Source organism: Uloborus diversus, chromosome 2 (assembly GCF_026930045.1).
Source record: "Uloborus diversus isolate 005 chromosome 2, Udiv.v.3.1, whole genome shotgun sequence".
NCBI lineage: Eukaryota > Metazoa > Arthropoda > Arachnida > Araneae > Uloboridae > Uloborus > Uloborus diversus.
This window is the reverse complement of record NC_072732.1, coordinates 34,575,833-34,595,924: the sequence shown is the minus strand read 5'-3', so window position 1 is coordinate 34,595,924 and position 20,092 is coordinate 34,575,833. Positions and strand designations below refer to the sequence as shown.

The 20,092-nt window shown below is 33.2% G+C and overlaps 1 protein-coding gene across 1 annotated transcript in view; it reads right to left on the bottom strand.

Moving 5' to 3' along the window:
• LOC129235203 (cell adhesion molecule DSCAML1-like) overlaps window positions 1-18,242 on the bottom strand; it is an 85,647-nt gene extending 67,405 nt beyond the window's left edge. The window contains exons 1-3 of the mRNA XM_054868909.1: window positions 18,176-18,242; window positions 9,011-9,427; window positions 952-1,113 (exon numbers count right to left, since the gene is read on the bottom strand). Of these exons, the coding sequence (XP_054724884.1) occupies window positions 952-1,113; window positions 9,011-9,427; window positions 18,176-18,242 (646 nt within the window). The remainder of the gene's footprint in view (window positions 1-951; window positions 1,114-9,010; window positions 9,428-18,175) is intronic.
• Window positions 18,243-20,092: the final 1,850 nt, after the last annotated feature.

Genomic DNA, 20,092 nt, shown 5'->3' with positions numbered 1-20,092 from the left:
AATGCAAGAATTTGATTTCTTTACGCTCAAGCGAGAAATGACAATACATAATCTTATACATCTACACGCTAATGTCGCTTGAAAAAGCAAATAAAAATGAATGTTCACTAACTTTTAATTGCTTCTGGTGCTTTTTCTAGTCAATTTAGCGGGTTCGGGTTTTCGAACGGTAAAACCGTGTAGTACGTGTTTCAAAGTATTTTTCACGAGATTCCCCACCGTACCAAGCTCGAAGCACTAAAATGCATTTTTCGTGTAGAAAGAGCAGTTTAAAAAATCAATTAAATCTTAATGTTTTACGCTTCCAACAATGAGTTTAAAAAATGAAAAAGAGTAAAATTTAAAAAAAAATTCAAATTTAAAAAAATGAAAAAGAGTCAATTTGAGTTTCGTAACTAAGAAACGCTTATAACTTCCTTTCTAGTGGATTTAAGTCATTGGAACCTTGGGCTATCTGACAATTTCTTCGTTTCGAGTATTTTTAAAGACCTTTCCAACCATATCAAATTCGAAAAAAATGGACAATCCATTCGTATAGAAAGAGCCATTTAGACCGAAAATGTGTTTTTAATTAATATCTCCATTAATTAGCGTCCAATTTTCAAAATGTTTATTGATGACACTAAAACTCTGAAATAGCTACTAAACAAAAAAATAATGAAGGAAATCGGTTTAAAAACAGAGGAGAAATCGGTACCGATAGAAAACGGCTTGCCTATTAGTATATGAAGATGAGCTGTAACTCTTTTGCACTTAACTGATTTATAGACCATTTTACAAAGGGCAAATACAAAACCGAAACTCTGGAGTAATAACTGATTCTGCAGGTAATACGAAATGATATATCGCTTCAGAGAAAGCTTGATTGGCACTTTGGATGACTACATTGGAACCGATGCAAGCTATGGAAATATGGATAAACCACGTAATAGGTTTAATGATAAATCTTACCTACGACACTAACAAATAACGAATTTTCTGCCGATAAGCCATCCGCATTCGAAGCTGAACATTTATAGTAGCCAGAATCAAAAGGCTTCTCAACATTCCTGACAATCAAGGTTCCATTTGGGAATACTTTCTGGCGGTGGTTGAATGGCAATTTGACTCCATCTGAAAGGAAACAAATAAAGTATCACTTTTTATTTATTTTTTAATTAACTAAGAGATTAGGTGAAACATAATCATCATACGAGTGCATTATTACAATGTTTTTTGATTTATTTATGCACTTTTACCGTGCACATGAAAAATGCAACCGTACAGTTAAAATGTTAAAATTTAACATGTTTTTCACTAAAAGCGGCATTATGACCTGTTAGTGGTGGCAAATAATGTTTCGCTATTAGCATACTTAAGAGGTGAATAGACATGATAATCTTGTATTGAATGTTTTGTTATAATGAGGTAAATGTTTCATCAACGCCTTCTTAATACTCAATACATGTCAGATTTGCCTCAAAAGATGAACTGCCCAAAAATGGCAAAAATACGGTAATAAGAGCCACCTAGCGGCCATTCAACGGATGGTCGCTAGGCTATGGTGGCAGATTTAAACAATTCAATTTAAACTGTTAATTTCTAAACTAAACTTTTAAAAATAACCAATAATTATTAATTTCAAAGATATCTGAAGGATAACAGTTTTATCTTACAGAAAAAAACGAGAAAATGATAAGCATTTAGTATTACGAAGGTGTTGGATGCATGAAATCATTTACCAGTTGTCAGTTATGTATAGTAATACGGTACAATACAAAACAAATGGACCTCCACATCCTTCGTGTTCACCAGATGATTCAACTCTCTGTCAGAAAGTCAAACCATTGGCCAAACCTCTGGGAAATGCCTTCTATAACAAAAAGGAGTGCTCCAATTCGTGGTTATGGTGTCTGACCGTCAGTTGATTAAAGTGGGGATCCTGGGCTCTCTAACTACTAGACATGAGAATTCGTGTCAATGTCCCGCCATTTTGGAGCCGTTTTTTCGAAGGAATCCTAGAGCCTCAGAATTTGGACCTCGGAAGTTGGAAATTCACATATGTTGATTACAAAGACATGTCTTTGTCTTCATCTCTATAAAATTTTATCCAAATCGGAGATGGTCGGGTTGGGAGCACTAGTTCACTTGACATGGAAAAGGCTAAGAATAGGCTATTTTTGTGGACTTTTGAGCGTCTGGCAGCAATTGCTGCCACGGGAAGTGTCCGGCAGGATGTTTTATGAACTATTGACAATGTTCTGCAAAACATACATAAAAATAAGCTCTCGGAAAATAAGTAAAAATATATTTCTTTACATACATCAACTGGTACGTGCAAATTGGCTCTCGGCCCGAGCTAACAGATATGCGTATGTTCAAAGCGCATACTATTTCTATACCGCATATTTAGTTACTCAGAAAATAGGTAAGACCCTACACTGTTAAAAATTCAGGAAGATTTTCTGGTAATTGTTACTGTAAAATTGCACCGCCGACGCATCGCTGATTGTTACGGTAATTTATACCGGAGAAATAAGCGATCCCAGCGCCAACTGGTTGCTGTGGCCTACCGAGGAAACCGTAAAATTTTACAGTAACATTTGATTTTTACGGTAATAGTTACTGGCAACATGGATGCCAGTAACAATTACCGTAAATTTTCCGGAAAATTTTTAACAGTGTAGGCCCTTGGACTGTTCGTTTGTCGTGCAAACAAACAATCTCATTAATTTAGTGTCACGCATCGCTTTCTCTAACCTGGACGTAGCTTATGGGTAGTAACTAAAGAGCACAGCGCAAATGTTTTCATTTAAAAATAATAGTCTCGAAAATATAACTTTAATGATGTTACACAATACGAAGCGATTCAAGCACAACTTGTTTCGCAAAACAGGAAGAAATAATTTTTTTTTTTAACTTCAAACATCTGGTGCACATGATTATTTGTGCATAATATAGCTGTTTACAACAAAGGTTATGCAAAAATAGCCCTTTGGATCAATCATTAAGTTGGAAGATAAAAAAATGGCACAAAAATACAGTAAAACCTGTGAAGTTGACCACCTGTCTAAGTTGACCGCTTTTTTTAGGCACGGAATCAGCCCTTATCATATAAATCAGCCTTTGTAATTTGACCACCTGTTTAAGTTGCTCACAAAAGTGGTGCTCCGCAAGTGGTCAACTTGCACAGGTTTCACTATACTTGCAAATTTATTCCAGAAAGATGAAATGTGCTTTAAGCTTAAGAACCACTGAATGATAGTCTGCATTTACTTATTTCTTTAATTACAAAACCAAAAACTCCTAAAATCTAATTAAAAGTTTAAATAATCTCCAACCTCAGCGGCTGAATCGAGTAATATCCTCAGCTCATCTTTCACTTTTATGAAAAATCCATCCCTCACGGAGGATGCGCGATGTAGCTTCTTGCATCCGGCAGCTGACTTCAAAGGCCTCGCTTTCCCTTTCATTGATCCATTAGCAGCAAAATCCTTTTACCACTGCTTCCCTTCCCCCAGCGTTCATCATTATCATCGACGATTGATGTGAGCGGAAAAACATGGTATCAAATTCTTCAACAACTCTTAAAGTTCTTAAGAAAGTAATGCGGGGCGAAGTTGCAAAAGTTTGAAGAGTGGATCGATGGAGTGAAGGATTGTTTGGAAGTTTCGGGGATGTGTTGAATATGGGGAAGATTCTTTTTAGTTAATATCGATCTATACCGCGTTTTATAAACTAACATACTTTTTTTTTTAAATTTGAAACTTGTCATTCTGCTTGAGTTGACACCGATAAAGGCGTTTTTTATGTGTGGAAATATGTGTAGCTCTGTGACATCGATGACGCTTTAATAGCTTACAGTGTTGATTTAAGCGTCAGAATTTCGGAGAAAACTTTAGCTCTATGTTTCACTGCTTTTCGCTCTACTTCTCTTTACATTGAGTAATTTGTTTAACTCTATGAAGAATATTCTGCAGTGGGCAGGTAAAAAGGCAGTAACTGCAATGTTTCATTGCTCATTTTTTTTTTTTTTTTGGTATTGAGCTAGTCAAATTGGTATATTTTGAGTAGTTGAAAATAAAACATACACACGCACACACGTTATATGTGCATTGATCTTCATATTTTAACGCTAAAAGAATGACAGTATCATCAGAGTGGGACCAACTCCAGCATATTGCAAGCAAAAACTTTCTCGAGGTAAATTTAAATTACATCAGTTGTTAATTACTATGAAAAAATATTACTTTAAGCATTTCTTGATGCTCGATAAAACGACGGCACGGTACCCATTTATTGCACAAAATGACACGACAACTACCTTTATCATTCTTAATCTTTACTAATAATAAAGCTGAAAGTCCCTCTGTTTGGATGTCCGGAGGATGTCTATATGTCTGTAGGATGTTTGGATCTCTGTGACGCGCCTTGCGCCTAGACCGTTCGGCCGATTTTCATGAAATTTGGCAAAGTTAGTTTGTAGCATGGGGGTGTGCACCTCGATGCGATTCTTCGAAAATTCGATGTGGTTCTTTTTCTATCCCATTTTTAAGAACAAAACTATTATAAGATGGACAAGTAAATTACGAAATTATCATAACGTGGACCGTAACATGGGCACAAGTCAATTGGCGAGAAACGAAATTATCATAACGTGGAAATGTAACATTAAGCCAATTGGCGATAAAATTCACCATACATTATTTGTAAATATACAGGCGAACCAAAAGACCTTTTAATTTTTCTATTACGGGCAAAGCCGTGCGGGTACCACTAGTTATTTATAAAAACAAATCTTTTGAATTTAACAATTGATACATGGGTCATTATATTACACAATATTTTCTTATTTAAGTCAATAAGCTTTGATTAGAATGCTAGCAATTACAATAAAATTAATCAATGCTGCTTCGTAGGCACAGCATCAATCAATGGCGCTTGCTAAATCATGAGTTATGAGAATTACTGCTATCAATCTCGAACCCCCTTTACTGTCAAGCGTAACTCTTGGGATTCCTTATGGCCTTAATCTTATTTTCGGCGGTGGAAGTTCTGAGAAGGTATCAATGTTAGGTCAGTTTCTCATGCGATTAGGGATTAGGCTAACTACTATAAATCAAGCGAAATCATTAAATTTGAATAGGAGCATAAATTGTGAGCATTTATGAAATAAACAGTTAAGAAACACTTTAAAAGCAAAGGAGAATCAATATAGAGATCTCAAAAAAAAGTTAGAAATACCTACAATCATGTATTGATTTTTTAAGAAAATTTCCCGTTTTGGCAAAAAATAATGCACATTTAAAAAAAAAAAAGTTTTAAAAAAAGTTACTAATTTGTGTACATTTTAGGCTAAAAATGAGGAATATAAATTATTTTTTGACGCCATTTTTCAAAAAATCACATTTTACATATTTCTTTCTTTCTTTCTTTTTTTTTTTTTTTTTTTTAACTGGTGACCTCCATGAAAAATATCATTCTTGTGGCTCCAAAAACATATCACATGAACAACTTTTGAATCCTCTCTGTCCCTTTCTTTAAAAATTTTACATTAAATTTGATTTATGAAAATAGTTGCAATAGCTCTGGATAGAGGAAGGATGAATTTCAACCAGCGAATCACACGAATTAGATATACTATTTCTAAAGGATATTTTTTGTGAGAACGACATAACTTCCTCAATAACTCGTCAAACTTCATAGATAACGCATATTTTAAAATTTTTTCCGCACTTTCGGCAACAAAGAAACAGACAACTCGCAATGTATCGATTTTTCTAAAAATCGATTTATTCTAGATTTTACTAAGCATTACTTTAAGGAATAGCTTCAAACCAGATATGCCTTATGAGCTCAGTTAGAGCAAATAGCAGAATGGGCTCGATCCCCCATTGGTTAAAAAATGTCGGTAGTATTAGCTAGTATTTTATAAAATACCATGCTTTGCCATTAATTTTTGAGTTGAACCGCCCCATTGCTGTGCTCACTCGTCTGGTGCGCTAATTCTACATTAGAAACCAGTTTGTTTGGCTCCCTTGGCTTCCTCATGGTTTTCCTTTTCGTGCTCAGTTACTTCCTATTCCGGGCTGACGAGTGCTAAAAAGCACGAAACTGCAGTCCTCGGATGGAATAACTGAGCTGTGGTGTATTTTATGTATGAGCTAGTAGCTTAATAAGAAGAAAAATGAAGTTTTTTTTTCTTGAAGATCAGATGATATTTCCCCCTTTCTTTTTACCACAGCAATGTCTACGATATGCATGTCACATCTTAGTAATTACCATGTCTCCCAAACAGCAATGGAAACAATCAGTGTCAATGATTGCCCCATTTTGGAACTCTTTTTCGCTCCACTAACTCCAATTCAATTCTAACTCAACAATTAGTTTTAAAGTTAAAGCATGTTATGTCGCAACTTTATTTATAACCAACTTTATACTCATGAGCGACGTTGGGAATCGAACCTACCATCTCAAGCGTATCAAGACATCACTCAGACCATTGAGACACGATAGCGTCTCTATATTACGGATGCCGCCATCAGTTTTCACTCATGTATGCTTTGTGTAATTTCACTACACAAAGTACTTTCAGATAAGCTTCAAAATATGCTGCTAAAACTAAGGCATTTTTTTTACTGTTCAAAGTGTTTGCTAGACTCTAAAGTATACTTCAACTTTATAATTCCTATATGACCCCCTTTTTTACTTCCTTTTACAAAAAAGGAATGCATTCGCGAAAAAATTTTCACTCAAAATTCTGCCTTAATTTCCACTTTGCTCACCCGCGAGTTAATGTTGATTTTTTTTTCAACCCGACCACACGCAGATAAGTGTCTAAGAACGTATTAACACCCGAAATATCCATTTTGACATTCCCCGAGTTAATTATAACGACTTTTCTCGTGACGTCCGTATATATGTATGTGCGTATATGCGTATGTGCAGATGTGCGTATGTATGTCGCATAACTCAAGAACGGTATGTCCTAGAAAGTTGAAATTTGGTACGTAGACTCCTAGTGGGGTCTAGTTGTGCACCTTCCTTTTTAGTTGCATTCGTGTGTTTCTGAAGGGGTCTTTTGCCCCTTTTTTTGAGGGGCGGGAATCATTGTTAATTTCGATGTATACTCAAGTGGTGTTATAATTTGGCGGACACTTGGCGATATATCGCCAGTCTTTTGGTCGCAAAGTTTGGTCGCCAAATTGTCGACAAATTTGGCGATTTTTTATTTTTTTTTAATATCTGGTTTTAATTTGGCCACTGTTGGTGATATTTAGAGAGTAAACTATTGAATCACATTAAAATTGCCAATAATGGGAAAATGATATTAAAATTGGAGTAAAAGGAAGTCATGTGATGCACACATCAGCTCGTTTTCCGTCACAATTAGATAAAGATTTTAGTGAACAGTACAATGCAACTAAAATCGTTTTTTCGAAAGCTCACTTGGGTCAGAATGCATATTTTCATCAAATTAACACCTGTCAGTGGGAGCAGTTTCGAAGCTCTGAAGACACTTAACTTAATCCAGACGTATGGGAATTTTCTCATCAATCATCGTTCTCTACGTTAAACGCCACAAGCGGGATTCGTTTAATGTTTGGTCACATTTGGAGTAATTATCTAAAATGATTGATGTCGCAATATCAACGTATTTTAAATACAAAACAACTAAAGTATTCGGTAAAATCATTAAAATATGATTAAATTTGCTTATGTACCGATTCTACAATTAGCATAGATGGAATTTTACTTTCAAAATTAATAATTGTAATTGTTATCTATTATTGAAAGTGATATTTAAGAACTGATAAAACATTTTTCATTTTAAAAAGGAAGCATATTCAATTCTTAGCATAACACTTAATTTTTTTTTTGAAAAGGTAAAATCTTATGCATGCCAATTGTTTAAAAAACATAGGTTGGTCATGTGTTTGATGCAAACATTAAACTACGAAACAAACGTCTATCATAAGTGTTTTTATTTTTTAGTTTTTCTACATCTGTTCTGCTACTTTTATGAAATTTTTACTTCCTTTTAGAAAAAAGGAAGTATTGTATTCGCGAAAAAATTTTCACTCAAAAATCGACCGTAATTTCCATTTTACTCACCCCCGAATGAATATTCAGTTTTTTTTTCGACTCGACCACACGTGGATAAGTGCCTGAGAACGATAGACAAGTGAAATATCCATAATGACGATTCCTAAGTTAATTAAACGAATTTTCTCGTGACGTCTGTATGTATGTATGTATGTATGTATGTATGTATGTTCGTATGTGTGGATGGGCGGGTGTATGTCGCATAACTCAAGAACGGTATGTCCTAGAAAGTTGAAATTTGGTACGTAGACTTCTAGTGGGGTCTAGTTGTGCACCTTCCTTTTGGTTGCATTCGTGAGTTTCTAAAGGGGTCTTTTGCCCCTTTTTGTGGTGAAATCATTGTTAATTTCAATGTAAACTCAAGTGGTGTTATAATTTGGCGGACACTTGGCAATATATCGTCAGTCTTTTAGTCGCCAAGTTTTGTCGTCAATATGGCGACAAATTTGGCGATTTTTTTAAAAAATCTGTTTCAATATCGCAACTGTTGGTGATATTTAGAGAGTAAACTATTGAATCACATTAAAATTGTCAATAATGGGGAAATGACATTAAATTGGAGTAAAAGGAAGTCATGTGATGCACACATCAGTTCGTTTAAAATACTTTCAAAGCTTTTCTTGTATTCTTACGTATCCATCAGATATAGGCAGACGGAATGAAATTTAATCCAATCAATTTGTGCCAATTTGGCCATTCTTCATTACACAGATAAACCAGATAAGAAATGACCAGATAAATCATTACCAGATAAAAAAATTTTAATTGGAATTTGAAATGTTTATAGCTAAAATAGGGTGTGAAGCGGTATCTAATTTAGGCAATAACAACCACATGTAAATGAACAAATAGATTAGCAAATATAGTACTCATGCTTAATTTATTACGTCATCGTGAAATGGGAATTGCTTAAATGAATACTTACCCTTCTCCCATTTAATGTTGTCGATTGGGTGACCTCCAATGGGGCACACAATTCTTAGTGTCTCCCCCGATACCACAGTTGCATTGGCCATCGTCCGGACGAAAGGTGGTCCAAAAATATTAACCCTCGAAGAATGTTTGACTTCTCCAATCTCATTGGAGGCGACACATTCGTAGAGTCCACCATCCTCGGGCCGGACAGAAGTAAGATTCACATAGCTCACCACCTCCGTTGAATCACCACCTGTTCGCACGTAGTCACCCAGACGATAGCGAGGGCTGTCTGGGATTTGGTTAGAGTCCAGTGTCCACGTGATTTGAGGTAGCGGATTGCCCTGGGCAACACATTTTAAGGTGACGGAGGGTCCAGGTTCTATCGTTTTCTCACTGAAAATCTCCAGTAAAGTTGGTGGGTAATCTGTAATGCGGAGAAAATCGGTTAGGAAATAAATTCCTTACAAACAAGTAGCAAACTATTAAAGGCGAAAGAAAAAAAAAATAGCAAGTAGCTATTTAGATGCAGAACAAAAATTTTTATAACATACGATGCAAAGGATTTTTTTTTATGTCTTTGATTTGAAAACCAGTATATTTCAGATGCTAAATACTAATTCTGCATGTGGCAAAGCAGATTGTGCTTAATATTCCCGAAGGTTTTGATCAGTATCTCGTACGTGTGCAGTGCAGTTGTTGACCTTAATTCTAACCATCTCTAAAACAATTCTAGAATCAGCCTAAGAGGAACGTCGTGATAAAACAACCCAACAACCCCTTCCTGCCATGAGCCTCAGTCCTATAACTGGCTTCATTAAAGTTGTATATAAAAGATTTTAACGCTGGCAATGCCAACAAAAATTCGTGGAAGGTTTATTGATTATTGACATTAAACTCATCTCTGATAAAATCATTAATAAAAGGGACCGTAAAATTAGTGTCAATTTAAACAGAGTATCTTCAAAAAGCATTTTTTTTCAGTCATCCTAACCATCATTAAAATGCACTTTTTATCATCTGTGATGACAAGCTACTTTCTTTTATCATTTCATCATTATTATATTTTAATGAAATATGTGAAAGAGCTAGAAGCAAATTAAGTGTAAGTGCCCAAATTAAAAATTAGAAAATAACTAACACAGTTGTTAGAAGATACTCTCATATGTTTCGGAGTAAGAGATGGTACTAGTAAACCTGATAAGTGATGCTATACTGTTATAACTTTTGTTTTTTTTTAAAGAAATGCTTTAATAGTAAAGCTCTAGATCAGCGGTCACCAGTCATTAACGGGTGACCATTTCATTGAAAACTTCCAAAAAGTAAAGTATTTGTCACCCAAAATGGCGACCACGTGTTTCTTTAAATGTTCAAAATCATATCGTATATCGTGCTACGAGAACACGTTTCCAATTCGGAGACATTTTTCGCCTCAGTCGACGCTTGGCAACGTAATTCAGAGCTAGTTCCATTAAGGTTCCTTTTTTTTTTTTTTTTGCTCTGAGTAAATATTTGTTATAAAAATGGGTACTAAAAGTCAAAAGCAGCTACCATTTTTTGCAACTCAGGTAGCCAGTGGCTACTATTCAGAATTCCTAATCTAAAGCTTTAATTCCTAGGGTTCATTGAATGCCTTTTACTTAAAACTGAAAATGATTTCTTGCATAGTTTTTCTTCTCACCGGCCTAAGGCCCCTATATATACGAGCCTACGCATCAGCTCAAGATTAGCCATTTTGGATCGGAGCGTGTGTTTGAGTGGTTGTCTTTTCAGGCGAGTTATCGCGTTTGGGGATTGTTCACTGTGGGCAATTATTGGTGGCACACACACATACACACGTGAATTGTTTATTAAATAAAATATTTTTTCGGCAAATTTAGCGAAACTCGAAACTTCGCTGTGGTAACCCTAGCAGCGCAACAATGAAAAATCCGATCCAAAATGGCTAAACTTAAGCTGATGCGTCGGCCCATCTATTAGCGGCTCTACACTGTTCTATTAATACTTGTAAAGTATAAATAGTTTCAACAGTTATGTTTTAATTTTAACAGTTATGATGATAATCTTTTAAGTGATTTAAGTCTTTTTTTTTAAATATATATTTTTTCAGTGTAAAATTTCATTTTCAGTTGTAAACATATTACAGTAGAACAATATTTTTTTAATTACTGTTCCTTGAACAATGATTTAATACGTTTATTGTTCAAGGTTGTATATCATTGACTAAACATTAGTCTTTCCTACCAAAAAAGCCCTGTGGATATCAACAATCTGTAAATGTTCTCGCAAACAGCGGAAAATACAAATTTTATAGTTGCAGTTCCAGTTAATTTAAATTTAACAATACCACTCGCAAAAAAAGTTTATTTCTGCTTCTTGTCAGAGATAGTCTTTAAAACTAATAAGTTAGTTTATGTGTTTAAGTTATAATGTATCAAACAACTTAAAAAATACACTCCAAAAGTTGTGTACCTTTAATGCTTCTTGAAATATTCTTAATTTGCGTTTTTTTCAAATAGAAAAGAATTTTCCAAAAAATATTGAACATGGCGTGATTTACGGAATTAGTGGATTGTATACATAAAGAAAAAACATGCAAGCATTCAAACATGCAAGCGTTCAAATAAACAGATGTGAAAAATGAAGAAAAAACTGTATTCCCTACTCTTGTTTAGAGAAAATATAGAAGTTTAATATCACGTCGTCTGTTTAGCACTCACTGGAGAACAACTACTTCTATATTTTATCAGAAACCAAAGCCATAATTTAGATCCCTCGAGAATCAAATCTCAGGAAGTAAAAGCAAGCGAAGAATCCAAAAAGCGATATAAATCTGTATTTCGATGCATATTTGCGTTAAAAACCTTCGTTTCCACTCAAAGTTGATTCAGGAAAAAAAGATACTATGGTTTTCTGGAGGAAATTCTCATAGTTAAAATATTTAGTAGAATTGCTTTTGGTTTCAAGTTACTTTAAGAATTTTAATGGAATAATGTACCTAGTCACAAATCTAGATGTAAGAAATTTCGTTCAGATTCTGTTTTAGCTTTTTCATTTCGATGCATTCCTATATTTAAACGAAATAAGTTACGTGTGTGTTTGTTCGTTCCTGAAAGAGGATATGAAAGATTTTTTTTTTTTTCAATTTAAATGACACTTTTTTTTCCTAAATGCCAGTGACAAGAAACCGCAGCTGCGTCTACTTTTGATGTAAAGCAGTTTTTACATATATATATGCTATATTAATTCAAAATATTCTCTTTTTAAAATCTTGGTAACAAACACATTAACATTACATTCAGAAAACTTTATAAGAGAAAAATTCTCACTTTATTTTTCCTATTTCACTGTTTTTTTACGCAAATTGTCTGAAACTTTTCTTGGGCAATTAAATAGGTATACCTAATGCGTATATCTACAATATTCATATATTCAACAAAAAGATTGAGATAACTAAAGACATTAAACTAGTGCACCAAAATTCGGAAATTTAATATGACTTTGAATAGTTTTCTTTTTGTGTTCTATGAATTTGAATAAAATATATCCAGACAATATAACCGTTCATAAAGAATTTTGATAAAGTTACAAAACGCGAAATATTTACATTCATTTTCTCAAATAAAACTGAATGTAATTGTTATGAAAATAGATATATGGATGCAATCCATTATTATTTTTTTTAAATCTTAGATTTATGTTTAAGTTGTCTTTTATACAAAACAAAAATGCTTCCATTTCATTTTGATGAAACTTAAACGAAGGAATATTTTGCGAATTACTTTCAAATAACATATATTCTGTAATTTTTCTATTATTCATTATTGACCTTTTATGCAGTTTTTCAGTTTTTATCAAGATCATTTTGTTCCTTTAACTTTTACTATGCTGATATTTTATTTTAAGTTCTGTGAAACATTTTTGGTTTTAAAGCTCCAAGTATCTTATTAGAAACTACTAAATTTTGGTAGCCAATTAGACAAGAATATGAATTTCATATCATTTTCCAGGAAATGTTCTTATCAGTTCTACCATTGGTAGATGAAAAAATAAATGTTACAAATGAATAAACTAAATGCGTGGCTCTACAATGTAAAAGTAAGAAGAGTCTGTTGGGGTAAAAATACACTTAGGATAAAAGGAGACGTATGGTAAATGGATTATGAACTCTATTACCACATTTATGGTAATTTTTGAAACTAAAATGTTCCTTAGTGAAGACTAGGCAACATATAGATGATATTCTAAGAGCTATGCGTATTTCCATAACAATGGGGTCGTTTCCGAAATTTTAAAAATATTTTTTTCTGAAAGAGCTTGCTTAAAAATACAGGAGCTGACCACTTTTAAAATAATTTGACAAAGTTTAAAATCCTCATTTTGCCTATTGCTACATTTTTGTTGAAAACAACTGAGCTCATATCTCGAGAACCATTTAACCTGGAAGCTTAATTTTTGTTGCAAACGTGTCCATTTAGCGCAACAAAACCTCTCATAGCAGCATTAAGCATTTCGCTGTTCGGATATATGAAACAGCGTTAATTAAAAATTCTTTACTGAAATGGCGCGTATACGCACCTTTGGCCGAAAATGGGTTAATATTTAAAAAAAAAAAATAATCGGTTCGCTTTCATTATTTAGACTTCTGCCGATGACATAAACAAATGATGAAATGCCATTTACTGATGCCATTCACAGAGCACAATAATTAATTCTCTTCTTGATTATTATAACGTGAAACCGCGGTAGACTAATGCGCCGAAGTACATCATTTGTGACGTCATAAAGACCACGACTTATTTTCAAAACTGGACATTTTAAAATTAATTAAAAAATAAGCGTTAGGAAAATGAAAGTTTTTTTTTTCCCTCGCTCCATGTTCTTTTTTTTTTTTTTTTTGTTGCTTGTTCTATCAATTTCAGTGACTAAAAGTAGTACTTTTGACTGAAGGAAACAACCCCATTGTGAGGCGCCATCATTGTTTGACGATGACAAGGTGAAAAAGTTGTTTTATAAAGTTTAATAATCTTACATTTTCCCCTCCAGCAGGTCTAACAATTCGTTTCAACCAATTTTACGCCATAACGTGCAATGTTACTAAAAACTTTTCGTCATTTATTTTGCTATTTTATGTGTAATGAAGGTGTTTCCATTTCGCCCATACATTCTGCACTCCGTTTTTCATTCTTCGAATATTATTAAAGATTAAATGTTGATGCAAAGTACACTTTTGCATACATTTTGCGAACGTTCAGGTCAGAGCTAAATAATTCATCGGATATTTTTAAAAAATGATTCCAGATTACATTTGGAGTATTCAGTGGCTCAAATGTGACCTACGGTGCAAAAAATGAGTATTCTTGGTGGAAAATTTCTAACTAATTCTGTGCAATTCCGATTATCCACAGTCATCCACCTCATGGGGAAACGAATAGGTTTTATTCATCCCCTATCCCCTCCTCCATGTTTTTGGGACAAAAGAAAACACTCTGGGGAGAGAAAAATTGCTTTCATTCGCTGATAAAGAGTTTTGAAGTTAAATGCTTCGTGCCTAGTTTCTCAGCAGTTTTGAAGTGAATGGCATTTAATCACTTGTGATGTCATGCGCAGAAGCGTAAAAAGATATTTGAATCTGCGCACCAAAAAATATATTTAAAAAATATATATATATTAAATTTTATCAAATTATTTAAAAATTTGGATAAGTCCTATATTTCTAAGCATGCTCTTTTAGAAAAATCACTTTCAAAATTTCGGAAACAACAGAGTTCTATTCCATTTAACCAATTCTATATACATTTAATTGAAGTAATGAAAATAAATGATACACATTTTTGCTCATTTGGAGAACTAATAAAGCAAACTGTCAGTAAACCTAACTTAGTAACGCACAATAGTATTCTTTATCTGACAAACTTCTAAACTCCTTCTGTATCTTTTCTCTAAAAAATGACTTATTGATTGAAAAAAATAACGGTTTTAAAGATAAAAAATGAAATGAATCCGATCTTTTATGTTTGATGTATGACTATTTTACACGAGCAGGTGTCAGAGTACTATCATCGATTATTGAGGAGGACATTTTAGTCACATTGATCATTTGCATAATTTCCATCCATTGCCTCAGGTGACATTCTGATATTCACTTCTTTACGGCGTCATTCATAGGAACTAAGATTGATGATGCTGCCTCATTCAGAACCATTATTCTGCACCATTCGTCACGTGCTGCTCAGTTTTGAATGATTTTCATTGCTTAGTTTCTCCAGCGAAAGACGCAGTCAGCAGGGTAATTGTTATAAGTTTGCGGAGGAGTGAGTAGTTTGAACTGTTATTGTTTTCATACGAAGGAGGAAAAAGTTTGCGTGTTTGAGTGCTTTCTGGCTTAATATTTATTTCACGAGCAATTTTTCTGCAAAAATATTTTGGTACCTCACTGTTTTATTATCAATGAAAACAATGGTAACCATCATAAAAGTTTAAAAATAAATAAATAAATAAACAAATAAAATTAAAGTTAAATTTAATGAAAACCAATAGATAAATAAATGAGCTGTCAATGTATTGAAAGGCATGTTGTCAAAACATGGGCAATTTTTTCAACGCTTGAATTAAAAAAAATATTCGTCCGTAACTAAAATATCTTACTTTTCTTTTAGTCAACAGCAATTTTGCAACATAACAGCAACTTTTTTTTATCTCCCTCTTCCTTCTTTCTCTTATTTGTCTTAGGATCTCAGTTGCTTTATAAAAGCATTTTGAATGGTTGAAATATTAGTTAAAGAAAAAAGGTTTTTTAATTGTAGAGGAGGAAAACTGCAGTGGGGTAAAAAAATTTCTGCTACGTTTTGTCTTTTTCGGATGTTTTACTAGCAAAAAGCAATGACACTTGCATTACTTGTATTACTTGAAAAGCAATGACATTTGTATTTCCAGAAAAAGAAACAAAATAAATTTTAAAACGGAATTTAAATAAAATATTTTCGTTCGGTAGTCTTTCAAATTTAGATAGGTAAAAAGTAAACAAGACAATAAATAAATCAAACTTAATTTTTTGCAATACAGTGCACAAACTTCCAGTTCATTATTATTGACATTGCAATCTTTTATTCATTATTTATCTTTACGTGTAATTCTATGCCTATATATATATATATATATATATATATATATATATATATATATATATATATATATATATATATATATATATATATATATATATATATATAGTTGTATGAAAAACATTCGAAGTTATCCAAATTTAGTTAATAACTGAGAATGAAAGCATGTAGTCATGTATTTAACCGTAATATCAACATTACTACTGCAGGATTTTTTGCAATGTACGCTATGTGTTTGCAATGTATGTGATGCAGAAGAAAGATTAAAACGTAACTATATATTTATTATGTAGTACATTCTGATTATTTTTCGAAAATAAATGAAGCAATATTATATTGCAATGAGTGTGACAAAAACCTCGTTCATGGAATATATTTCTGGTTGTTCCGAAAATACACGAAACCTGAGGAATTGAAATGTAAAGAAGCTTTAAAAATGCAGTGTAAATGCTATGTGTGTATAGTTATTATATACTTGCTAATTGTGTTAAAACCTATTGCAATGAAAATATTTGCCGAAAACGTATCAGTTTTCGTAAAATATGCGTCACGTTACACGTGTCTTCAGCAATTGCAGTTTATGAATAAATACTGTTAAATTTATGCTGATTAATGACTTGAGACTAAACCTGTAACCTACAAGTTGTCACTCATGTATTATAATAAGTATTCAAATCATTTTCGTTTTATAGTTTCTGTCTTTAGTAGGAGGTAATGAGAGATGATAGAGTGACATACAGTTCTTTTTGTAGGTACAATGCATGCATGTGCTGAGCACATTAAAGCTTCGTTTATCCGGCCCTCGTTGATTCAAATCCCCGGATGTCATATTGAATGTTGTGATAAAAAATATGTTGGCAAAAATAGTTTTAACTTACAACAACTAGGACGTAGTCATAAGGGTCTTTGGTTCCCTTTAGTCGGAATAAACAGGGTTGTTTTGTGTTTGAAAAATATTATTTACATTTTTTTTTATTTACGTACAATACAATCTACCATCCGTCACTGAGATAGTGGAAGTTAATTGAATTCTTGTTTAGTCTTGTTGTGTAAACTAAATAATGTCTCTAAAATACTGATAAAGATCCGATAATCTCTGTTAACGTACTTAAGTTCCCCATCAGCACTAAAAATTAAGGGCTTGGATTGCATGCGGTTTGCAGAAAACTTGTTCTTTTCCTTCATTCTTTTTTAAATTTCAGAAAAAGATGCAACAGTATCTGTAATATTACGCAAGTACTTATTAAAAATCCGCGGATAAAGTTTCATGGTTCCAGCTTCCCAGAAGAAAGCATGTTTTCTTTGTTAGGTTATACAAGTAATCTTTTAAAAACTGCTTCAATCTTGCTGAATAAGTTTCACAGGATTTGTGTGTCTATTTTGTGCATTTTCAGACCAACTGCGGTTGTTCTACAGTAATAATCACATTCAATAGGTGAAATTTTATCCCGTGATTGCCGTGAAGCGAGTTGGTTGGAACTTGCTTCTTATTTTCTTTAAGTTCTGGCTAAAGGGCGAGAGCTTGTAACAGTTCCATACTTTGTGTACTTGTATCCTCTAAACTTACATAACCTTAGGCATTTTATTTCTGTATTACCTAAAGATCTGACACGTTTTTTTTTAGGTCAATTTACAGAGTCTTAATCTTTTTACTTCTGTAAATTCAATCTTTCGTACAAACTCTCTGAGTTTTTACAAAAGATCTACCTTGCTTGTGTTTATAATACCCTGTATTCTAAATTCTTAAAGTCTACCAAAATTTTATTTTTTTTTTATTTTCTGCAATTTTAGATCAGTTTCTCGATAAATAATCATGATAATGTAAGAGATCTTCCAGAAAATTCTTATATAATTTTACGATTTTTTTAAACGGTGAGTATAACCGCCTCAGAATAACAGTAAGATATCCTACTATTGATTTGAGACGACGATATGTGGAAAAGTAACCTGGTCGTTATAACAAAGCTAAAGAGCGAATATCTTCATGACAAATATTGAAAATCCAGTTCCTACATATAATAAAATCGTACATTTAACCTATTAAAACTTACCTCCAAGAGTTAACTGCGCCGTTCCTTGCGTTACATCAAAATCATTGGATGCGAAACACTGGTACATTCCCTTATCTTCTCGTTGGACAGACTTAAGCTGGACAAGTCCTCTTGCTGGAAACTCAACACGTGGTCTTGCCCTTAACGGCATTCCATCCTTCATCCATTCCACGTTGAGAATTGGATGGCCCGAAATAGAACAGTTGAAAACTGCAGATTTTCCGACATCGATGTTTTGAAATTTAGGAACAATTTGTGCAGAGAGTGGAGCTGGAAAAAAAATAATCAGAAATTTTCGCTTTTGAACAAACTCTAGAGTTTTCTAGGAAGAATGTTTCGTTTACTATTGGTTGTTAATAAACTTTACAACGCGTTTTCATTATGTATACTAATAACAGAAAACTGAAGAGTTTGTTTGTTTGTTTGAACGTGCTTATCTCAGGAACTACTGATTTGAATTGAAAAATTATTTTTGTGTTGAATAGTCCATTTTTTAGGAAGGCTACAGACTATTTTGTTTAAAAAATGAGATTGACTGAAAGATTTGTTATTGCAAATTAAATGTTTAATTAATAGTTTAGTTCCATGAATTCCTAATTCTTAATACTTACTAATACACTTTTATTATGTTAATGTATTATTACTCAATCAGTGAAAAAGAAAAATAAAGAAGTAGGAAAATATCCCAAACAATACTACTATTTATAATTAAATATTAATAATTATTCAAAGTATGAAACATAACTAAAACTGCTTACTTCACTTCAATGTGCAATTTGTAACAACAGTGGGCTACAGTGCGATTCGGTTTACGCGAAATGACTGTATAACGAGTTTTTCTCGATTAATGAATTTTTCAGCTGTCGCGAATTCTTCACCCGCAACACGAAAAGTTTTGGAGCGGACGCGTAAGGCTTAGGTATCACCTTCTTTCTTGGGTACTAAACATTTTATTTTCGTGAATGGACATTTACTTTAGCATCACTGAAAGCGGAAGTTCCCCACACCGTACTAGTCGAAACATCGGACTGTTAATGTACAAATCGCCACTCCGCATCTTTTTCAGTCTAAATATGAAGTTGATGAAACATAATTTCCCATAAGCGGGCTGTTTATCTAAAGTTTGAAAATGGAAGGAAAATCAGAAACTTTCTGACAAATAAAGAAATGTTCAGATTTTCGATGTACTTGAGCTAAAAGGTGCGTCGAATATAATTACTGCTTCTACTGTACAGTACAGTGCTATTTTACTGCTGCATTTTATTCTAATAATTTTCATACCTCTGTAAGTACATAATTTGATTTGTCGTATTATTCAATTGCGATGATTCTTTATAACGTTTTCAATATAGTACTCTCCGGCTGAAACCCGGGCAGCACCGGGTACCCAGCTAGTGTAGTAATTAATGTATTGAAGAACAAAATTGTAATCGAACGTAGTATATCCATATTTTGCATGATCAGAAGAAATCTCTCCTGCAGCCTGTTTCCCCACAACATCATTTCTCAACCAAAAATCTTCATAGCATCACGCAGACTTGAAAAAAGAAAAGTAATAAATACGAAAAAACTATAAAATATTTTTTTAAGCGAATCGAAATTAGTAGCTACTATATACAGATAATTATGTCAATATATCAGATCGAAACTAGTTTGTAAAATCATATCAGATGCATAAGTAAATCTCTAAAAGTCATATTTATTATGGATTTTCGAAATGAAACAAGAAGTTCCGTCTAGAACTATACGAGCCTACTTTCCCGTATACCCATACTACTTTCTAGCACCTGATCAATATTCTCAAAAATAGCTAAAATCGCGAATTATTTCAAACATATTTTTGCTAATTTCTGGGAATAAAGTATTCCTCACGCATCTAAAAAAATTAGATGCGTAAAAAAAGGCAGCACCTTTTAA